At 36.3% G+C, this 24,380-nt stretch overlaps 1 protein-coding gene across 3 annotated transcripts in view; it reads left to right on the top strand.

Annotated features, from left to right (window-relative positions):
* Faf1 (Fas associated factor 1) overlaps positions 1-24,380 on the top strand; it is a 345,021-nt gene that overhangs the window by 190,557 nt on the left and 130,084 nt on the right. For all 3 annotated transcript variants that reach the window (XM_036177177.1, XM_036177179.1, XM_036177178.1), the window contains exon 9: positions 16,735-16,830. In XM_036177177.1, the coding sequence (XP_036033070.1) occupies positions 16,735-16,830 (96 nt within the window). The remainder of the gene's footprint in view (positions 1-16,734; positions 16,831-24,380) is intronic.

The following is a 24,380-nucleotide window of genomic DNA, read 5'->3' on the forward strand; positions in this document are numbered from 1 at the left end:
CAGTGAGGATGAGGATTGCTATAGTAAAATAAAAAGAGCTAGCACTGCAGAAGCGTTGTTAAAATCTCTACCTTAGTAAACCATCAAGCAGAAACTACTCAGCTTCAGCTATATCTTCATCCCTTAGCTGAGTTCTTAGCACAATGTGCTAACTCATTTAACATAGTTAAACAGATGAATAATAATATTTTCATCTACTTAAAGCAAGCTTAATATGTAGTATAGGTAGATTAGTAGATAGACAGGCATATAGACGTGTTGGCAGACAGATTGGTTGAACTACTTTTTAAACCTCACAGCAGTTTTATGACTTACAGATTAAGAAAATAGGAGACTTGTCTAGAGTCACATAGTTATTAGCAGACACAAGATTTCAAATTCTGTCAGTATAGCTTTGAAGTCCATGTTCATAATCACTGCTTTAACTCCTTCCAAGGAAGCATATGACAGCTGCTTACCAAAGAAATTGCCTTACATTGACACTATTTCCCATGACTTCCTTGTCACAGTTGAATGTGATTTGGAAGACATAGAGAAGAATTGATAAACTCCTCATGATTTGGTTTGACACTCTCTTCCATTGCAGTCACCAAAGCAATACTGCCATCTCTCCTAAGGGGTACCTCTTCTCCAGTGACAGAATTGTCATACAAGTCTGTTGCCTCAGAAGATCTAGAGACTTGATTTTCGCCTCTGTTCTAGCTCTTGGCCCATTCACATAAAACCTTGGCCTCTGACATTGCCCCTGTCTCCATCTACTCAGCTCCCATCTATGACAATAGTCCTCTCCTTAGGGACTAATTGAATAAAAGGTGCTTATTTATGAGAGATCTGTCCAAATACCACAGACTGAGGTCACTACTCAATGATTCCATATACTTTAAAATACAGGGGAAGTTGTGGTTGTTTAAGAGTATTAGTGTGAGTTTTGAAGTACATTCACTTTCATCTTTTCAAATGCCTCTTACATATCAATAAACTAGACAATAAGTAACATTTTGTTACCTATCATGTAATAGATAATAGGTAACACTTTGTTGTTACCTAAAGTGAGGGACACTCAGGTAAGGATAATAAGAGTGGGCAAGCCTAGGGGTAGGTCAGCACAGGGACTCTTGGATCAGTGTGTAAACAAGCCCAAGTAGAGTAATGACTGGAGAGGATCCAAGTTATTGTCTTGTCTTGAACACCAAACCAGGGCATGTCGGCGGGTGGTGGGTGGTGGTGGGGGAGGTGCTGTTTAGGACAAGAGAAAATAATTAGAGTCATCTAGTTCCGTTCCTACTTTCTTTTAAAGGAAACAAAGCAAAACAAACAAAAAATCGAGAGTTTTTTCTAGATTTTGGAATGTAACTCAGATACAGTGATCTACCACAGAGTGTTCTTTCCATGTATTAATCCACAAGTGTTTTAAACATAGAGTCCTATTACAGGCAGCTTTAATGGTGGCATCAGAGCAGGTGTGTGTCGTATGTGGTGTGTGGTATGTGGTGTGTGTGCACACGCACATGCCTGTCTTATAGGTTGGTTAAATGTTCTAGATGTTCTCAATAGACTTACTTGATCTCCTAAAGTTACTGTTGTTCATCTATAGTAATTAAATGGGTGCCTGTAGTAGATTCTGCTTTGTGGTGCTTGGAGTTGAACCTGTAGGGCCACATACATGCTAGATAAGGATTCTACCACAAAGCCATATTCCCAGCCCAAGCAGGCTCTACTTTTACTTTTTAAAAACTTCCCCTCACCCCCCATGTGTGTACATGTACATACATATGTATGTATGTGTGCGAGCCAGCACATGTGTTGAGGCTAGAGGGCCACAGTCAGTATCAGTGAAGAGTCTATGTAAGTCAGCTCTCTCCTTTCACCAAGTGGGTTCCAGAGATTGAACTCAGATTGTGGGTTGTGGTGGCAAGTGCCTTTACCTGCTGAGCCATTTTTCAAGCTCCAGGATCAACTTTTGGATAATGCTTTGTAACATAAACCTTTTAAAATGTTGGTATTAAGTAGGTAGTAAATGATATTAGAGATAGGCTCTTAGAAATACTCAGAGCCACAATATATTTAAACAAACACTGTCCATTGGGTAGCAGTTATAATGTTATGAAAGAGGAAATAAACCTTTAAATAATTTAAACTTTCTTTGTTCACTTAGGAAAAACTATTTAATGAACATTGATTATCATATTTTAAATATCTTCGATGTAGAAAAGATAGTATATTAGGGTGCTTTATGTATGTTTCAAAGCACATGCTAATTAGGTAGGCTAAATGTAGTTACATAAGCTTGTGTAAAAACACTTAAATGATACTAACATTGTCTCTTAGGGTTAGACTATCAAAGGAAGAAACAGCTGGGCCTTGTAACTGAAATCACATAAGATAACCCTGCTGTCTCTCAAGAAGTTGAGCCAGAGACAAAATGTGCATGCATGTGTGCGTGCAGGCGTGCGTGTGTGCAAGACAGCCAGATAGATAGATGTACTATGCTAGGTAGGCTCTTTTTTCAGTTACCTTTTTATCGCTGTCCGCAGAGATTATTCTCATTTCTCACATGAGCAAACTGAGATCTCATGAGATCAAAACAGCTTCCCCAGGAAATAGCATTAATATCAAAACCAGATTATCTGTATATTGTTTTGATGTGTAGTAAGAATGTAGGTATTGATTGAATAAGTAAATCATAGACTGTAAGTAACCATATGGTTAATACATATTCATCAACTAGCTTTAGATGATTAAGTAATATGGAGAGTCAAGAAAAATCTGCACACATTCCAGATCTCTTTTTCCCCCTTACCAATCTTTAGATTAGAAGCCATATATTTATAGGTGTTATTCCTCTCTTCTGCCCTCCACCAGAGGGTGCTCAGAAGCAATAAAATGACAAAAGTGTGACAGGCATTTGGAAACAAAGAGGCCTTTTCATTCACAACTGGATTAGTGGCCTTTCTGTAAAAGAGTAGAGTTAGAATCCTCCCTTCAGCTCAAGTGGCTTCTGTGATTCACAGCTCCTCATCAATAACAACTTACCCACTTTCCTGAAGTTGATACTTTCTACAGGTAACACTGACTTTTCTCTCTAAGCAAATGTGGAGAGAGATGCTGCCCCTGGGTAGAGTCAGGATGATCTGCTATTAGGGCTGCAGTTTTTGTTGTATTATTTAGTGTTCATAGCAAGTACTCTGATATTCTGAAGTGATTCAGCACTTCTAAAACTAAATCAGTAAATAGCAAAGTCCCAAAATACTGTGGTGTCATATTTACTAATAAGAGTGCTATTTGGAAATGTTTTAATTCTGTTCTTCGTGTCCCTGTGGTGTAATCTGGTTTTGGGAACTTAAATAGATTTTAAATGGCAAAATTTTAAAGTCTTTTTGTGTTGGTCTACCTGTTCTGGTAATCAAAAACTAAAAATTATGTTGGACCAGTAGAGAGAATTCTAAAAGTAGGCAATTGTAATGTGAAAAAAGGAACACCAGAGGAGATGGCTTACTTTTTAAAATATGCCATTTTTTAAAAAAGTTTAAATATTTATTTGTATTTTGCAACTAGGTAGTAGAAGAGTTTACATTAGGCTCCAAGAAAATATGTTTATTACAAGAAAAGACTCAGGTAGAGAGCTTTACCATATGTAGCTGCTTCCTCCTTGTAAATGAGAGGCTTAGCTGGACCTTCTTGGGGAGGGAATGTCCTCTGATTTTGGAATCTTTTGTGATGTGTAGAACAGCCAGTAGACACCTGGGAGTGGGCATACTGATATCTTCTCTCTGAAAAGTGTCATTTTGGGGGTTGTAATGGGGCCAAGGATGCTTGGCAGGGAAAAATAAGGCTGCTTGACTTGATTTAGCTAAGGCTTCAATATCTATGATCAGCATGTGATGAATTCTAAGGATTTTTCATTGCTAATAATAACAACTGATGGTATCAGCATATGAGATTATGTTCATATCAAACACCTCAAAACTTGTTACTGTTGCTGTTTATTAGTTCATTAAGTCTTACCAACTTGCTGGATCAATTGAGGACTCTAACACAGCAAAGTCTGGTGACAAATAGTTTTTAAAGCTATTTTCACAGGAGTTTTGTAGATAATTGATCTTGACATGCACATCTCTTTAAATATTCCATTGGTTCCAGGACATTATTAGTAATTTCCTTTTTAACAGTGTGCTTTCTTAGGAGGTGACTACACTGCTATTTAACCCTGCTACAAGAGTGTGGCAATGGGCTAGCCCAGACAAGTAGATGTGCATGTACTTGGTAACTAGCATTCTTAATAAGCTTGCTTCAACTTGATGCAAATTAAAGCTCTGATTTTTCTAGCACACAAGTGACTTAAAGGGAAAAAAAAGCTTTGGTTTGTGAATAAAAATAAATAAGCTGTCTGATTTACACTCTTGTTGGCAGTAAATGAAATTTCAGACTCATGACTAAATTTGGCTTTATACTGCTTCAGTGATTTGTCTGGCCCAACAGTGAACTCAATTTTTTCGTTTTCTTCTCTCTCTCTCTCTTTTTTGGAGACAAGCTTTCTCTGTGTAGCCCTAGCCATCCTGGAACTGGCTATGTCTGTGCTACCATTGTCAGGCTGCACCTGAAAAAAAAATTAATGCATTATTTTTTTAAAAGATTTATTTATTTATTATATTAACAGTGTTATTTATTATGTGTACAGTGTTCTGCCTGCATGTATGCCTGCAGGCCAGAAGAGTGCACCAGATCTCATTATAGATGGTTGTAAGCTGGGAATTGAACTCAGGACCTCTGGAAGAGCAGCCAGTACTCTTAACTGCTGAGCCATCTCTCTATCCCTGCACTCGAAATTTTTAAGAGCTACCAGTTAGTCATCTTCAGGATTTCTTATATTTCAATGGCTTGTTTTAGAACAGAGACATTGTAGAAAGTTTTGTAGCCTTTGGAGACCAGTCCAGTCCAATTCAACTCGGATAAATTGCTGTCTCTTGAAACTTGGTTTGTGATCTATGTAGCCATAATCCTACATTTGAAGAGTTGTGTATGTTCAGTGAATAAGCCCTTGCTATAAAGTACCTGATAAATGAAGGTCAATGGGTATGGTTATTTTAATTAAGCCAAAGAAAATTATTACTGTCTATTAGATCATAAGACAATCTATAGTAAGACACTATAGTTGTCTGAGTTTATACTTCTTAACTGGCTATGAGATAAAACTGTCCTATGCTAATTTTATCTTCCCCATGCAGTTACCTGTATGGTCCTGAGCAAGATTTTTCGTGTATGTAAGGCTTAGTAGTCACATCTTTAGAATGGGGATTATGCTGAGTATAGTAACACACCATCTGTAATCCCAGCAATTGAGAGGCTGAGTTAGGAGAACCTTGATTTTGGAGCCAGCCTGGGCTACACAGGGGACCCAATCTTAAAAATAAAAAAGGTAATGTTTTAATTTCTTAATACCTAGCCTGATTTGTTGCCAGAATGTAAGACAAATAGCCTCTGGCCCAATTACTGATGAAGTCCAGCTTCCCAGTTAGTTCTTATGAGCTAAGCTCCACTGCACATTTCTCTTGGCATTTGGTCTTCTGAATTCCCAACAAAATGGGATATTAAGATCTGCTTAACAGCATTTTAGGACTTCTCTATCTTGAAGTTCTAAATGCTTGCTGAGAACCAAATAAGTTCATAATAGCAACAACTGTAGTCTTCATCCATTTTTTTTATAATACTTTTGTGGCTGTGAGCAAATAATTGACAAAGACAACTTAAGGAGGGTTTATTTCGACTCATAGCTAACAGAATACTTACCATGACAACAAAAGAGAGATGAGTGTTAGTCATCTGAGTGCTTTCTTTTTATTTAGCCTGGCATTACAGCCCACAGAACTGTGCTACCCACATTCACTGTGGGTCCTCCCACCTGAGCTACCAATCTAGAAACAGTCTCATATTACATGCCTGGAAGTTTGTCTCTTAAATGACTCAAGGTCCTATAAAGTTGATAATCAGTACAAGTTGACCATCATACTACATTTTAAGAAAATATATTTATTTATAAAATTCAAAATATATATTATCTTAATTAAGTATTTAGCTCTAAAAAAAATTAACCTCAGCCAGGTGGTGGTGGCGCATGCTTTTAATCCTAGCACTTGGGAGGCAGAAGCAGGTGGACCTTTGATTTCAAGGCCAGCCTGGTCTCCAGAGTGAGTTTCAGGACAGCTAGGACTACACAGAAAAACTCTGTCTCAAGAAAAATGTAAAAAAGTTAATCTCAATGCTAAATGCCCATTGATATAACTGAAGGTCTTGAGAGTCTTTGATCATTGTCTATAAAAGAGAACAAAAAGTTGTTAATTGCTGAACTATATAATATGTAAAAATGCCATTTTACAAATAAAATCATAGTTATTTGAATGTACTGCAAAGTCACAACAGCACTTTTTTGGATCAAATTTTGGAATCTTCTTGATGTTCCTCTTACATAGTTATGAAAGCATACAGTGTTTCCATCATAAACATACTGACAGGAAATATTCAGACACTAGAAAGGACGCCACCATGTCCTGAGAACTGAAGCAAGGCAAATTATAAAAAAACAAAAAACAAAAACACTAAGTTGTTTATAGAGAAGTTTCAAGACAGGATAGCATTCAGGCTGTATTCTGGCTGGTTACCACTTAGAGTCCTTATTCAAGTCTACATTAAGACAAAGCAAAAAGTAGAGCAGAAAGAGAGGGAAACTCTTAGCAAGGAAGGAGTAAGTTTATATTTGCTGGCAAAGTGAATGCTGAGTAAGCATCTGTGATTATTGAAGAGATTATCATATTAAATAGGAATTTTGTGCTCCTCCCTGGGACAATAGGAAAGGTCCTATGAGGGTAAGTTTCATCTTATGAAATTACAAATTCATTTGGAAGGAGAACACCTTAACTTACAATGCCACTCAAGGGGTTCCCTGCTTAAAAACAACTGCCTAGGGAATTGATTGTTCAGGGTCTTCACACAGAAGTTGATGCAACTACCATCTAGGGTTCCCAGGCTCTATAGCAAGCTTGCAACAAAATGTATCCTGCTGGCGCCAGATAATGTGGGGCAGGACTAGAGTCCCTGCAAGGAAGTCCTGTGAGTCCACTGTATGAAGCTTTGGAAGTAAAACCTAAATTATATTGGAGATCACAGTGTAGTGTTTTGTTGTTTGTTTGTTTTTTAATCTCTTTGGCAGCCTGCCACCTAGCTCCCAAATAAATACATGGAGACTTATCCTTACTTATGAATGTCTGGCCTTAGCTCGGCTTGTTTCTAGTCAGCTTTTCTAACTTGAATTTTCTTTTCTCTTTGACTATGTTTTACCTCTGGGCTTTTTACCTTTCTTTATTCTGTATATCTTTTTTTCTTTCTTACTCTGTGTCTAGCTGGCTGACCTCTGGCATTCTCCTTCTCCTTTTCTCACTCCTTGCTCTTCTTTTTCATGATTTCTCCTCCTATTTATTCTCTCTGCCTGCCAGCCCCACCTATCATCTCTTTCGCGCCTAGCTATTGACCGTTTAGCTCTTTATTAGATCAATCAGGTGTTTTAGGCAGGCAAAGTAACATAGCTTTACAGAGTTAAACAAATGCAACACATTTTTGCATCAATGAACAAATATTTCACAGTGTAAACAAATGTAACACATCTTAAACTAATATTCCATAACACCCTAGAATGTTGGAGATGCTAGGACTATGATTTGTCTGCTGAGGAAATGCTGTAACCAAAGAAGAGCCATCTCAAGAAAGAGACTTATGTGCCCCACACAACATTTTTGGAATAATGATTCCATCATCAGCCTCAGATGCTGGATTTGGTGGTTCCCCTGCTAGGTTTCAGTCTTGCTTTGATCTAACTATTTGTTTCTATGTCTTCTCTGTCTGCTTTTTTTTCCCTTCTAGAAGGAGAATGTTTACTTGTAACGTTGTATATTGGAACTGTGTAACTTGGTTTTGATTTTTTTGTAGCTCACAAGTAAAACTTTAACTTGAGTCACAGAAGAAACTTTCAACTTTGGACTTTTGAATAGTGTTGGGACTATTAAGTCTATGCAAACCCTTAGAAATAGACCAAATACATTTGCGATGTGAGAGGCCGTGAACTGATGGGGATAAGGCTTTGAAGATTGTGACTTAGAAGTACTAAGTTTTCCTGTCAGGTCAACAAAGGATGGACTTGTGGTAGTTAATATTAATGGTCAACTTGATGGGATTTATAATCACCTATGAGACAAACCTCTGGGAATGTATGTAAGGAGTTTTAGACTAGGTAAACTGAGGTGGGAAAACACACCCTAAATATGTTGGTACCATTCTGTAGGCTGTAGGATCCTGACCTTTATAAAAAGGAGAAGACAAGTGGAAGACCAGCATTTATCTTTCTTTGCTTCCCCATACAGTCACAGTGTGGCCAGCTGCCTCGTGTTCTCTGTCATGATGAACAATCTCTCTCTGAACTTAAGCCAGAATGAACCCTTTACCCTTATGTTGCTTTTGTCAGATATTGGATCATAGCAGTGGGACAAGTGATTCATTAGTAAGTGGGGTGATAGATTTGCAGATCTGTTTAATATATGGCTCAATAGGAGACAGCTAGATGTAATATTTTTCCCTCAGTTTCCATCTTACAATATATTGTTTTAAATATATAAAGACAATTTAACCTCACCAAGACTGGTACTTTGAAAAGGGGTGTGTGTTTAAGTATTTTAGTAGCCTTTCCAAGTAATTATGAATATTATTCTTTGATAATAAGCTAGAACCTGACAAGTAGTCGTTTCCTGAATCTTAATGCAAATGTGTAATTTGAAGATGTGTCATTATACTCTTCTAGTGGTTTGTTTCATACTTTGAATATATATTTTACCTATGCCATCATGCATTTATTATATCTTTGAAGAATATTGATCCTTTGGTTTATTAAGATTTTCTAAATGTTTGATTATGCAATATAAAAATATGTGTATGTTGCTAAGGAGATCACCCAGCTGGTTAAGTACTTGCCACACAAGTTTGAGGACCCAAGTTTCATCCCAAGAGTCTCCTACCCCACTTATTAAAATCTGCGTGTGGTGGTAGTCCACTCTTACACTCCCAGAGCTGAGGAGGTAGAGATAGACCGGGATCCCTTGGCCTCTCCATTCAATAAGCCTCATCTACAGGCAAGTGAGGAAATGTTTCAAAAATCTCAAAGTGGATGGTACTAAGGGGATGACAGTCAAGGCTGCTCTATAGCTTCCACAAATGCATATGCACGGGCCCACACACAATTGAAAAAGATGTATACTAATATCACCATTGTTTTCATCATCAAAGTCTGAAAACTAATTTTGTTCTTGCATAATTAATAGTGACAGATCTGGTCCTTGATTCATTAGGCTTATTTCATTAATTTGAAGAGAAAGATCTACCAAGTACTCAGCTTGATGCTACCACCAAGATTTGTGCTATATTATTAACAGCTCTACCTATCATTGGGCCTTTTTCTTTTCCTCTTCCTCTTCTTCCTTCCTTCCTTTCTTTGTTTATTTATTCCTTCCCTTCCCTTCCCCTCCTCTCCCTTCCCCTCCCCTCCCCGCCCCACCCTCCTCCCCTCCCCTCCCCTCTCCTCTTTCCTTCCTTCCTTCCTTCCTTCCTTCCTTCCCTCCCTCCCTCCCTCCCTCCCTCCCTCCCTCCCTCCCCCCCCCCCTGATGTCTGGCTCTCTCCCTCCCTCCATCCCTCCCTCCCTTCCTCTCTTTTCTTTTTCCTCCTCCCCTCCCCTCCCATCTCCTCTCCTCCTATCCCCTGCTCTCCTCTTTTGATAGAATCTTACTATGTAGCCCTAGCTGTCATGAAACTTACTCTGTAGAACACACTGACCTTGAACTCACAGAGATCTGCCCTCTGCCTCCTGAGTGCTGGGATTAAAGGTGTACACCCTGATCTTTTCCTTCTTGTCCTACGAATTGAATCAAGGACTCACATATGTTAGCCAAGTGCTCTGCCTCTGAGCTATATTCCTAGACCTCTTCTTTATTTTGAGATATGTAGTTAGAGTTTTCCTACACACAGAAACTTATATTGCTTACAAACTGTATGGCTGTGGCAGGCTTCTTGTTATCTACTTCTTCTATCTTAAATTAACCCATTTCTGTTAGTCTATACTTTGCCACATGGCTTGTGGCTTACCGGTGTCTTTACATGTTGCTTCTCATGGCAGCGGCTGGCAGTGTCTCCTCACAGCCTTCCTGTTCCCAGCCTTCTCCTCTTCCTTGTCCTGTCTACCCTGTCCTTCCTGCCTGGCTACTGGCCAATCAGCACTTTATTTATTTTAACCAATCAGAGCAACACATTTGACATACAGAACATCCCACAGCAGAGATAGAGTTCTGTGGTGTCCAGGCTAATGTTGAACTCAGTCTCTAGCTAGGTGGTCCTTAAACTTGCTGTCCCCCTGCTTTATCTTCCTAAGTAGCAGAAATTATAAACCTGCTCCATAAGGCCTGGGCATAGATGTAACATCAGTGTAAAAACAGCACAAAACTCATGGCACCCACGTTACAAGGGCATAATTTTGGTCCTATGAAGCTTCTGAAATGATTATAATAGCCTTTTGTCTGTTAATCATACTTTGAGAATAACTGGCATAGTTAGTTTGTTCCTAATAATTAAATAGTTTCTGTAAGAAGAAAAGAAAATCTTTAAATGGATTTTAAGAGTGTTCACTCACTGATGGAATAACGACAAATGTATTCTCATTTAAGCTTTTCTAACCAAAGCATACAGGCAAGGTACTCTCAGTTTTTATGAAAGGAAAAGCATGTAATTGAGAATATTCACTGTAGTGAACTCTAGAAATGAATTTGAACTCAGACACACTGACTTTAAAAGTCTATTCTTGACTTTATCAGTGTACAATGTATTTGTGTGTGAAGCATTATACCACTTTATATATAAAATTAATAGATGTTAACCCAAAGAAGTCCATACTCAGACATCTTCTGTTCCTTTGACAGTCAATGAAAAATTTGAATCTTTATGTTTTCCTTGAATTACTGAACAGAAAAAAGTTCAGTTGGTGAGGGTTTTTTTAATTTTTGTTTTTTGTTTTTAATTTTTAATGTCCAACTTTTCAGATGATGCCATCCTTATGTTTCAATCATTGTTTGTGGACTGGGACAGTCAGATATAAACTTACCTAATACAGCCCTTTGTGCTTAAAATTAAAATTTTAAACTATGAATAGTGTAAGATAGTCCTTTATTTATTTATCTATCTATCTATCCATCCATTTATTTATTTATTATTTTTTATTGTGTATGTATTCATTTATTTATTTATATATCCATCCATTTATTTATTATTTTATTTATTATTTATGTCTTCGTTCATTCATTCATTCATTCATTCATTTATTTGGTTGGTTTGGTTTTTTTCTTTTTCTTTTTTGAGCTGAGGATCGAACCCAGGGCCTTGTGCTTGCTAAACGAGCGCTCTACCACTGAGCTAAATCCCCAACCCAAGGTTCAGTTTTTTCAAGACAGGATTTCTCTGTGTAGTTTTGGTGCCTGTCCTGGTAGACCAGGCTGGCCTCACACAGAGATCTGCCTGGCTCTGCCTCTCGAGTGCTGGGATTAAAGGTATGCGCCGCCGCCACCACACAGCTCCTTTAGTTTATTTTTAAGGGGTGTTTAGGAAAACTTAAATGCATAAACATTTTGTTGATAGAGCATATTTATTGTTAGTTAAAAAAAAAAAACCTCCGTAGTAAAAATAATGATAATATGTAATGTCAGGTTATAGATGCTCCCTTGGTCCAGTATTAATTTCACAAAGTAATTTTACTAAAAATTTGTATACATTTTTATATGTAAGCACTGTTATTACTAGTCATATTTGCAAGGATAGCCTCTTCACAGTAGGTTGAGATTCAATATATCATAATATTATCATTATATACCTTATCCCAAGCCACAAATACTCATTTACAAAACAATGTAGTATATGTTGAACAACTACTGTTGGCTTGGTATTTTCTTTAGCCTATAGCTCAACTTTCTCTCTTGGGGAGGAAAGGTTACCCAATACTTTGCCTATATATTATTAGGACAATTGTGCTTCCTTCATTTATTAATTTCATTTGTCCTATAAATATATATTAACTGTTTTCCCAAAACTTCCCCCCCAAAAAAACATTTTAAAAGTATTTTTAAAAGCTTGTTTACAAATATTTTCAATTCTAGAGATTGTGAAGCTAGATATCTGTGAAAATCATGAAATCGGCATTGCCCTCCTTTTCTTCTTGATTGCTCTCCTTTTCTTCTTCAAGTGTGCGCTCTAAGCACTTGAAACATGATTGACTTGAGTTACTGCAGGATAATCTGACCTCACATGCAGTGAATTATAGTGCACAGTAAAATATTTGAACAAACAGCCTGTGGTAGGACAGTCTTTGTGAGCATTTATGATAAAGCAGCTTCTTAGCCTCTGATAGATACTTCAGGAGAAACCTGTATTTATGTTTGGGTTAGTTTTGATACTATTTGTACAATTTTACAAATTCCAGAATTTGTAAAATTATGTTACTATTAATATGTTATTGGTGTACATATATTATTAGAACTATTTTAACCTCAGATATATTGTATTCACCTATAAGGATTCTCTAACAATTTTCTTAGGATAGTTAGGAAAAGTGCTAAACAGACTGACTTCTGCTTGTACAGTTCTTAGAATTAAAGCTTACAAGGACTTTTTTGAGTTACAAATATGAGCTCTGTCTCATTTATTATAGCTATGTCTATTATTTAATTTCAGGTTCAATCTGATGGTATCCACTCATAAGAGACGTCATATGAAGAGTCTATTGAGTATTTTTCTTCCCTGGGATTACTCTCTTACAAATTATTTTTTGTTGTAGAATATTACTTTAACTAGGCAAAGATGTGTTTCATTTGTTTATGCTGCATTTGTTTAACTACGTAAAGATGTGTTGCTGTTTCACCTTGCTTGCTTAAGGCACCCTATTGGTCTAACAAAAAGCAGAATGAAAATAGCTAGGCAGTAGAGGGATAGGCCCACTGGGGAGCAGAGAGAACAAGTAGGAGTAGAAATCTAGGGAGAAGGAGAGAGAGACGCCTGGGGCCAGAAGCCTATCAGCCAGACACAGAGGAAACAGGAAAGTAAGATACACAGAATGAAAGACAGGTAAAAAGCCCCAAGGCAAAATGTAGATAAAGAGAAACACATTAGAACAAGGCTAAGATAAAGCTGAGCATTCATAACTAATATCATGTTTCCATGTCATGATTTAGAAGCTAGTTGGTGACCCAAAAGAGCCTGCTACAGTTATACTCAAATAATATGTTTAAGTATAAAAATTCGTTTTGGTTAAAGAATATAAACAATATTATTTTTCAGAGATACTATATACCATAATATCCTTTTTAAAAAACAGCATTACTGTACCTTTACAGTAAGTTTTGTTTTTGAAACATTTTAGTATCTCCTGGTTTTAGAGCTATATTCTGAGTTTTACTTAGATATTTTTCTCCCTGTGATAAGTTGATGCATGTATATTAATGAAAAGGCAGAAATGAATAACTCCTACTTATGACTAACTTCTCTTAGAACTAATGGATAATCTTTCATCAATTCTAGGTGTAGTATTTTTGTCTAGGAAAACTTGGACCATAGGATAAATACTTTGGTTTGGAGTTGAATCATTAATTTTTCACTCATGTGGTCAGTCAATATGTCATAATTTCTATGAATTATTAGATTCTAAATACCAATTGTTTTGTCCATTTGGCAAACATGGACAAAAATAAGGATTGAACTAAGTATCAGAAGGAGTTTGAAGTGCCAGAGATACTGCCCACATGTTTAAGAGGAAATGAGACACATGCAGAAGTAGATATAGGCACTGAAAGACAGGCACAAAATACTGTGAAAGCACAGAGAGACTGTTTTTCCTATGTATCTGTCTTATCACTTGACCCCAACTTAAACACAGATATAAAGACTCATCATTCTAGGGTTCTAACAGAGTGGTTCACTTTGTTAGCTCAATTAGCCAGGGAGATATAGGCATGGACTTACACTCCTGCCAACTTTCCCACCTCTAGATGAGTCTCTGCTTGTTGTTTTGTACATCTGTCTTCTCAGTTGGTATACACATTCTCTTAAGACACTAGGGTGGGGATTTGGCTCAGTGGTAGAGCTTGCCTAGCAAGCACAAGGCCCTGGGTTCGATCCTAAGCTCATTTAAAAAAAAAGAAAAAAAAAGACAGACACTATATTTTAAGTCTAACCTGAAAATTATTCTCTCATTTATTTAGGCAGCATTTTTAAGCAGTATAGAATTGAATGATGAAATAACAGAATCTTTGTGTTAAGTTGATTTCGGTTTTTGTTGTTTAAGTTTCACTATTCTGAGACTGGCCTCAAGTTCATTGTATAGTCAAGAGTGACTCGACTATACTAATGATCCTCCAGGGAAGACCTTCCAGGTCTGGGATGACAGGTGCACACTGAGTTTATGTGGTGCTGGGGATCAACCCCAGGCCTTGTTCATACTAGACAAATACCTTTAGGTTGATATTTGGGAACCTATTTAAGTCTTTTCATCTGTGATAACGGAAAGGCCAAGCTTCCCTCAAACTCACAGATGTGCACCTGCCTCTGCCTCCTAAGTACTAGGATTAAAGGTGTGTGTCATCAGGGCTGGCGAAACTTGTGACTTTTATCAGCACATTTCATGTATGTCAGCACACATCACATGTGACTAAGCATACTTGGGTATTTATGTGGTCTGTATTTTCCATTCCAATATTTGCTTTAAAATAATTAGACTTTTAAAACATGTATGAATTCTAGTTTTGCCTCACCCACTATTGTCTGCTGCCTATAAATTTATTAATTTATAGATATTTGGATTCCTTCACTTTAAGTCACATTAAGTCACACCTCTCCAAAGTTACCAAAGGGTATTTTCAGTGTGCGAAGGAAACCGTATTTTATTTCTAATAATAAAAGGAAGTTTGACTTATGTCATTAAATACATGTGTGCCTTTTAATTTGCCTGGGGCTCACACACTTTGTTTTGGTTGTTTAACAGTTTTATTGATTTGAGTGGTGGAAATCAAGCATGCTGAGCACATGCTCTTCCACTAAGCTCCCCCTCCAGTCTTAAGCATTGTTTTGTTTTATTTTTAAGAATTATTTTTATTTTATTTTATATGTATGTGTGTTTTTCCTGCAAATAAGTGTGTATCATGCGCATACATAGCACACAGAAGCCTGAAGAGGACATTTTCCCCCCTCACCCAACTCCCTCAGAACTTGAGTTACAATGTGTGCCACCATGCTTTAATTCTTCCACGTAGTTAAAATGGCATAAAATATAAATAATCTGTAGACACAGGAGTTAACTATAATAACATGAGAATGAAATGAAATACTGTTACAGAATAAATCACATGCACTATAATGGTATAAAAATGTTACTGATAATCATCACGAACTGTTGGCATGTAAAATTGCTTTGTTAAGCACGCTTCTTTGAAGTTACACGTTTCCCTGGTATTTCCTTCATACTAATCCTGAAACAGATATATATATTTTTAAAGATTTATTTATTTATTTATTATGTATACAGTATTCTGTCTGCATGTATCCCTGCCGACCAGAAGAGGGCACCAGATCTCATTTCAGGTGGTTGTCATCCACCATGTGGTTGCTGGGAATTGAACTCGGGACCTTTGGAAGAGCAGATGATGCTCTTAACCACTGAGCCATCTCTCCAGCCCCATATATAAATTTTTAAAGTTTATTTTTTTTGAATCTATTTCCTTAGGAAGTTAATTGATATTTATGAAACTCAAACCAGTCGTATTTCTTTTTTGCCCAATTTCAATTTAAAGTTCAAATTTTATTTTATTTACTATCAGACATGCTATAAGCTTTAATAGACATAAATATATGTTTCTTAATTGTTTCTGCTAAGCAAGACAGATTATTTAGATAGTGTTTTAGATTACAAAGATAATAAGGATTGTAAACAGAATGTAAACTAAGTAAGTTCTTCTCATGCATTTTAGGTTCCTAAGCCCTTATAATCCTTAAAATTGTGTGTTAGTATTGATTTATAAACAACGTTGTAACTCCTACCACCCTGGAAACTAGGAAACTGGGGTTTTATTCTGGGAATGAATATAGTAGCAGACCTGCACTGAGGGGAAGTATGTATAATTTGGTTTTATGTGCAATTTCTGGTTTCCTCTATCTGTTTTCTAATGAAACTTAGTAATAACTACCACAATGGTTTTTTGTTTTGTTTGTGTGTGTGTGTGTGTGTGTGTGTGTGTGTGTGTGTGTGTGTGTGAGAGAGAGAGAGAGAGAGAGAGAGAGAGAGAGAGAGAGAGAGAGAAAGTATGTATATGCACTCCTGGCTATCCTGGAGCTTACAATGTAGACCCTATTGGCGTTGAACTCACAGAGATCCACCTGCCTCTGCCTCCCAGCTGCTGGGATTAAAGATGTGTGCCATCATACCTGGCTTACCACAATATCTTTGTGTGGAAAAATTTCAGAATTTCAAAGTCTTCTTGGTAATGTAATACCCAGGCTAATAGAATAAGCTTTCTAATCTATCTCCAAAAATTCCACAAAAAATAGTAATATAAAAATCCTTTTATGAAAAATAGCTGCATTTTGTTTAAAATGATACATTCTACTTTCTGCAGATGTGTCTTGCGGAATCAGGGCTCTCTTATCCCTGCCATCGACTTACTGTGGGAAGAAGAACTTCACCTGTACAGACCCGTGAGCAATCAGAAGAGGTGAGCCTGTTTGCCAGCGTTCACTGAACAAAAGCACAGATCCTCCACTCACCTGCCCACTTCCTATTCTTTCTTTTTCTCCTGTAGCAATGAATTGGTAAAGTTAATGTAGCATGAATGATGTCTCAGTCAAATTTTTAAGGCAGAAACTCTCCATGCAAGGTTATTATTACTAAAGTATTCCTTGTTCTGTTAGTTTCACATTTCAACATATAGAATTCGGGCAGATTGTTGGTTAGATGATTTTTACACAGAACTACCAATTTAACAAAGGGACTTTTTTTAAACATGCATAATTGAGTGCATTTTATTGGGATTGAGCCTCAAGGTTCTGTGACTTATAGGATGACAGTGTTATACTTAACACCAAGATATTCAAAGTCAAAGGTGATAAATCATTAATTCATTGATAGCAGTACACATAGACCCTGTAGAACACTATCAAGGAGCAGATGAGATGGATTATCTTTGTTTTACTTTGTACCTCTGTGTCTGTAAGGGCCATAGATAGTAAAAGTCATTGTCTTAATTCTGTATCATGTTTATAGATAGTATTTCTATGCCTAACTTTGATCTTGGTTAAAATGATGGGAAAGAAAGCATGAGTGTTATGACTTAATGTTTTAAGATGTTCAGTTGTGGCTGGAAGTTTTCCTGTGTCCTGGCTGACCAGCGTTTGGGGCAAATCTCTCCCACCAGCATCCCCCAAGGAAACACACAGAAGCTTATATTAATTATAACTTCTTGGCTGTTAGCTCAGGCTTATTACTGACTAGCTCTTACACTTAAATTAACCCATAATTCTTATTTATGTTTAGCCACGTGGCTTGGTACCTTTTCTCAGTTCTGCCTTGTCATCTTGCTTCCTCTCTGTCTGGCTGGCAACTCCTGACTCAGCCTTCCTCTTCGCAGAATTCTCCTTGTTTACTTATCCCACTTATACTTCCTGCGTGGCTACTGGCCAATCAGCATTTTATTTATCAACCAATCAGAGCAACACACATTCATAGCATCCAGAAGGATATTCACAGCATTCAGTAACTTCCTATTACATACTATGAAGTCATTGCGATTTTAAAAGGAGGTAACATATATACACACACCCAATATTGGAATACTGAATGTATAAAGTAGACATTTTACCTAAATCAAAGAAAAACAAGCTGCAATATAGCAGTGTTAGGTACAGCTTCATAGATAGATTATCCAGACCTAAAGTTGAAAGCTTTAAAATTTTTTCCATTATTTTTATTTTATGTTTATGGGTGTTTTGTCTGCATGCATGTCTGTGGAGGCTGGAAGAGGGTGTTTGATCCACTAGGAGTGGAATTACAGGAAGTTGTAAGCTGCCATTGACTGCAATTAGGGTCTGAGCCATCTCTCTAGCTCCTGAGAGGCACTGAATTTGTACTACATTTTAAATCAAATTGAGCTAACAGAACAAAAGAAACTCTACAGTGATTTTTTTTTTTTTTAATGGCAGTGGTTCTCAACCCCAGGGTCATGACCCCTGGGTGGTGTTGGATGCCCCTTTCACAGGGGTCGTCTAAGATCATCTGCATATCAGATATTTACATTACGATTCATAACTGTAGCAAAATTACAGTGATGAAGTAGCAATGAAAATCATTTTATGGTTGGGGGTCACCACAACATGAGGAACTGTACTAAAGGGTTGCAGCATCAGGAAGGCTGAGAACCACTGCTTTAGGGGGAAAGGTAACAACTTTTACTTGTAAGGAAAAAAAAACAAAGCAACCCAGCAGCTATATAGACTTTGTGCTGTGATTTTGAAGATTTACAGTGGAAATGGATCTTCTTTTCACAAAACCATAAAAGGGATAATAGAAATTCATTCAGTTTCGATTTTGTGCTTTGGACCACAAAAGTTATGGCTGCAATAATAGCACACAATAAATGCTTAGTTAAGTTGGAAATGACATTAAGTTTATGTATAGCTACTTAGGGGGAAAACATAAATGTATATGTTTGGTACCATTTGAAAGTTTGGTCATCCTCTGAATATCCTGAAACATGTTCTCATAGATCAGTTAGGGGTGTTGTCCTTCGAACATAGATATCCAAACAGATTGTCTAGTCCACAAGAAATAGCTCAATTCCTAGAAATGCAGAGTCTACCAAGACTGAATGATAAGGAAAAGGAAATTCTGAACAGACCAATAATTAACAGACCAATAAGGAGATTGAATTATAAAAAAAATTTTCTGACAAAAAATGTTTCCTGACATAAAAGTTTCACTACTGTATTATATCAAACATGTCACGAACTAATAATACCTATCTCTTTTAAGCCTTTAAGAATATTAAAGAAGAAATAATACTCCAAACTTATTTTATTATAATAACATTATTATTATGCGAACCCAAAAAAGGACAAGTCAAGAAAATTATAGGCAATTGCTCTTTGTACTTACAGATGCGAAAATCCTAGAACACCAAATTCATCAGCACATTAGAAGGGTTGTCTACCATTATTGAGTAGAATTTATTCCTGACATGGCACTATCAGGTTAATAATTGGGATACACTTCATTAAAAGAATAAAAGACAAATACCTTATAATTATTGCAGCGGAAGTTCATGTGTAGAAGAAAATAACCTCAACAAAACATGCAGCCAACACCATACTAGTGGTTAAAAAGTAGCAAAATTTTTGTTTATACTTAAGACACATGTTATTGCTTCTGTTCAACATAAAGCTAGAATATTAGTCAAAGCAATTAAGGAAAATAAATAAATAAAAGTTGTCCAAATAGGAAATAAATAAATTGTCTGAGTTTGCTGAAGACATGACCTCATACCCGCTAAATTCTAAAGCTCTTACCCTCCTTCCCAAAGAGGAGAAAACAACAAAAATGTGAGAATAAATAAATTCAGTAAAGCTGCAGCTTATAAAATCAGCATCCATGATGAACTACTCAAAACAGAAGTCATAAAGATGATCTCATTTACAGCAGCTATAAATTTGTATAGTTATATGTAGAAACAAATCCTCAAGAATAAAGGAGTTGAAAAATCTGTCCATCTAAAATATTGAAAGAAATTGAAGAAAACACAAGTAAATGATAAAATATTCCATGTTTATAGATTCTAAAAAATGTTAATATATCTATATTACCCAAAGTGATATATAGATTCAAAGCAATTTCTACCAAAATATTGTGTCTTCCACAGACACAAGCACATACTAATTTGATAGAACCACAGAAGTCCTCAAATAGCCAAGTAATCTGGTACAAAGAGAACAAGGCTGAATAAATCATACATGATTTCAAAATACATAATAATGCAACTATATAAAATAATTGTCTTGGAATGCTCATGCCTTTCATCCAATCACTTGGAAAATAGAAGCAGGAAGGTCAGGACTTCGAGGGTAGTCCCACCTGTATAGTGAGTTCATAGCCAATATCCCTCCCTCACTAAAAAATAAATTCATTTCAAATTCCAGCAGATATATATACTACCTGGATACATTCAGGCACCTAGAAATTATCTCATAAGTTTACATGATTCTGTTGATTCCCGACAAAGATTACAAGGTTATGTAATGGGAAAAGGACTGTATCTTCCAAATGAAGAATGAAATTACACACTAGCCTCAAACCATATATAGAAATCAACCAGAAAAGGATGAAAAGTTTCAACATATTACATACTTGGTAGGTGGAGGTAGCAAGATTTCAAATTTGAGACCTACCCTGAGCTATATCGCAAGTTGTAGGCCATCCTGGACTTTAAATTGACTGTCCCAAAATAAACTATCTAAAACATCAAGAAGAAACCGCAAACATAAGACCCCAAAAATAGAAAACTGCTTTAAAAAAAGGGGGGGGGAGATCTTTCCAAATTGGTCTGGGCAATATTTTGAATTGAACCTAAATAGCATAGACTACAAATGTGAAAATAGGGTGGTGATATTACATCAAACTAAAAAGCTTCTGCATCAGTCCTAAGGTTTCTGTCATTCTATAGGCCTAAGCATTTGGCACATGGGCTTTAGGAGAATGTTCTGCTACTGAGTTCTAGTAGTTCTACCAACTACTACTGAAAATGTGGAAAAAGGAAATTCTGCACATTGCTGGTAGGACTGTAAATTGATACAGTGATTATAGAAAACAGTAAGGAGATTTTTTTAAAAAAGGAAACTGTCATGTGCTCTAGCAATCCAACTTCCTGGAATTTATATAGAACAGATGAAATCAATACATCAAAGAGATACATTCACAATAGCCAAGACATGAAATAATATAAGCATCTACCAATAAATGAATGACTGAAGAAAATATGGTGTGTGTGTGTGTGTGTGTGTGTGTGTGTGTGTGTGTGTGTGTGTGTTTGTGCATAAAACACATGATAGAATACTGTTTGGCCTTTAAAATGAAGGAAATACTTTCATTTTCCACACTAATATACATGAAGAATATTTACTGAGAAAAATAAATGTTATAAATAAATACTCTATAATCCCATTTGTATATTATAACAAGAAAACTCAAACTCTTTATAGTACCTTGGTTCCAGAGGCTAGATAGATTGGGGAATGATGACATTTTGGTTAAAGTGTATAATGTTCAGTTAGTAGAGACATCTGTTTCACATTGTATTGACTGTAGCTAATTACAATGTTTTGTGTATTTTAAAATCATGCAACAGTGAATTTTTTTACTCAGACCATAAAATATACGTGATGAATTTATGATTATAGTTTGTTTTAATTATTATATAAGATAATACATATCAGAACATGACACCCTTTCATAGTGGCATATGTGTGTTATCCCAGCACTTGAGAGGTGGAGATGAGAGGATCAGGAAGGAGTTCAGGGTTGTCATTAGTTACATATTGAGACCAGCTTGGGCTATCTGAGACTCTTGTCACAAAAACAAAGAAGTAATTCATACCATACCCTCTAAATATTCATAGTTGTTATTTGTCAAGTGTTGTTTACTGTGCAAAGGATTTAAAGATGGAGTTCTCTAAAGAATGAAAACAAATTTCCAATAAGACCATGAAAAATGCTCAGCATCTCTAACATTTAGGGAAATGCATCTCTGTTATTACAGAAAAAAGAAAAGTTTTAAAAAGAAGAAAATACTAAGTGTTGGCAAATGGGTAGATGATTTGGAATCTTTGTAAACTGTTGGTGAAGTTGTTAAATGGTACAGCAAGCAATATAGTATATTTTCTCAAAAAATTAAAAATTAAAATTGCCATCCCCCCCTTGCAGCAATTCTACTTTTGGCTATATACCCAAAAGAGTCAAAAGCCTGGCCTCAGATTTTGTACCTTCATAATCACAACAGTGTTACTCCAAATAGCTAAAATATTGAAGAAACTTAAGTACCCAATGATAGGTAGTTGAAAAGGTGAAGAGCAGAATGTCTGTACAGAGGAATGTCAAAAAGAGGGGAAACTCTGACATAGATGAACATTATGCCACTCTGTTCTGTTCCAAGGAATTTTTGTTGTTGTTTGTTTTTGTGGTTTTTAGATGAGGCAAGATTTATCATTATCTGTATACACTTATTTTTAAAGGTTAACTTTTAAAAATTACATTTACCTTAAAATGTAACTATGGAGAGAAAAAAAAACAAACTATCAACCAAAGAAGCTAGAATTTAAAATCAGTTGAGTTAGGACTACGTACCATATCATATTGCAAATGACTTTTTGTTGTTTTAATGCTAAGCATTACTTCTAAATTTTTATTTCAAACAGTTTGGCTATCATCCTCTAAGAAGTTTTTCTTGATCCAGGTACTAGCCTTGAAATGTATTTGTTATTATAACACTTAATGCTCAGCATCATAATTGTCTGCATAAATCATACAGTGCTGCTGGAGGGTCATACATAGCCTATTAGCTTTTAAAAGTCCAGAGAATATAGTGGGGATTTGCAAAGTGAACAAGTAAATGGAGTAGCCACAACAGAATATAAAAATTTCTTAGCTGTTTTAAAAATCAAATTCATCAATTCTCAATATTTAAAGGATTTTGGTGCAACCATTAATGGAACCAAAAGATTATCTGTTTTTATCAGCAAACATTAAGGGGGCGGGGATTGTTTATCTAATTTTTTAGAAAAAAGCTTTTCCTAACCTGTTAGGTAGCTGCTAAGAAAATGTGAAGAGATTGGTAGTTCCTTATACATAATTAAGTAGCTCATTCTTGCAGATACTTCAATAATTCATATTTGAAATATACTTTTTTTCAATAAAATTGGCTTTTAGATACCTCCATTCAAAGAGGTTGTAGTTGTATGATTTCATTTTCTAAGATTCTAAAGGAATCCATGCTTTGTATAAAAACTAAATACTGTGTCATAAAGAAACTTAAAATCATTGTTTATGAAATGAGGCTCTGTTGTTATAGGAAGTAGTATTTGAAATCACCATTTTGGAGAAACATAGTAGATATAGGACAATAAGAGAAAGGAAGTAAACAAAAAAGGGAAAGCAATATATGTGGGATATTTGTGTTCCTCAATTTTCCTTCTTAATCTGTTGCTTCTTGGAGTGGTAAATACTACTAAGCAAGACTATGTGAATGCTAAGATGGTAGTATAGTCGGGAAGTTGTGAGGAGGTTTTCAATTTGGTCCTTGTTGTCTTCCTTCTTGCCTGTGAAGCTGACTAGATCCTGAAAGGGAGCATGCTGTGTACCATACAGATTTTGGGCCTTGCTCTTCAAGCCTCAAAGTTAAAGGCACCTTCATGTTACAGATAGTTGACTGACTCTTTTTTTTTTTCTTTTAAGAAATTTTCTACTCACTCTACATACCATGCACAGATCCCATCTCCTCCCTCCTCCTATCCCCCAGCCCTCCCTCCCAAGCCACCCCACATCCCCACATCCTGCAAATCAAGGTCTCCCATGGGTAGTCAGCAGAGCCTAGCACACTAAGCCTAGGCAGGTCCAAGCCCTTCCCACTGCACCAAGGCTGTGCAATGAGAGTGGTTCTCAACCTTCCTAATGCTTGACCCTCTAATACAATCCTCATGTTGTGGCAACCTCCAACCACAAAATTATTTTTGTTGTTACTTCATAACTGTAATTTTGCTGTTATGAATCATAATGTAAATATATGATATGCAGATGGTCTTAGTCTTCCCTGTGAAAGGTTCATTTGCACCCCCCCCCAAAGGGTCGTGACCCAGAGGTTGAGAGCTGCTGATCTTATACTAGATGTTCATCTTAGTGTATTGTTTTGAAGAGGAACTCTACCATATTGCTTTTAAATGGGCAGGAGGGTCAAAGAATATAGGCTTTTGAAACCAAGTCTGAAAACTTGAGTTCCATCCATTGAACCCACATGGTAGAGGAAGGTAGGTCACTTCCAGTTTGTTATCTGACCTCCACATGGTGCACTGTGGCACATGCTCGTGCACACACACAAATAAATAGATAAATAAGATTTTTTGAGGTGAGAAAGGGTTTTGAATTTTTCAAATGTGAAATATGTTCAACTAGGAGATCTTCACTCTGTACGACAAAATTCTAAGGTTAAGATTAGGATTATGTAAAACT

The sequence above is a fragment of the Onychomys torridus genome, chromosome 2 (genome assembly GCF_903995425.1).
Source record: "Onychomys torridus chromosome 2, mOncTor1.1, whole genome shotgun sequence".
NCBI classification, from domain to species: domain Eukaryota; kingdom Metazoa; phylum Chordata; class Mammalia; order Rodentia; family Cricetidae; genus Onychomys; species Onychomys torridus.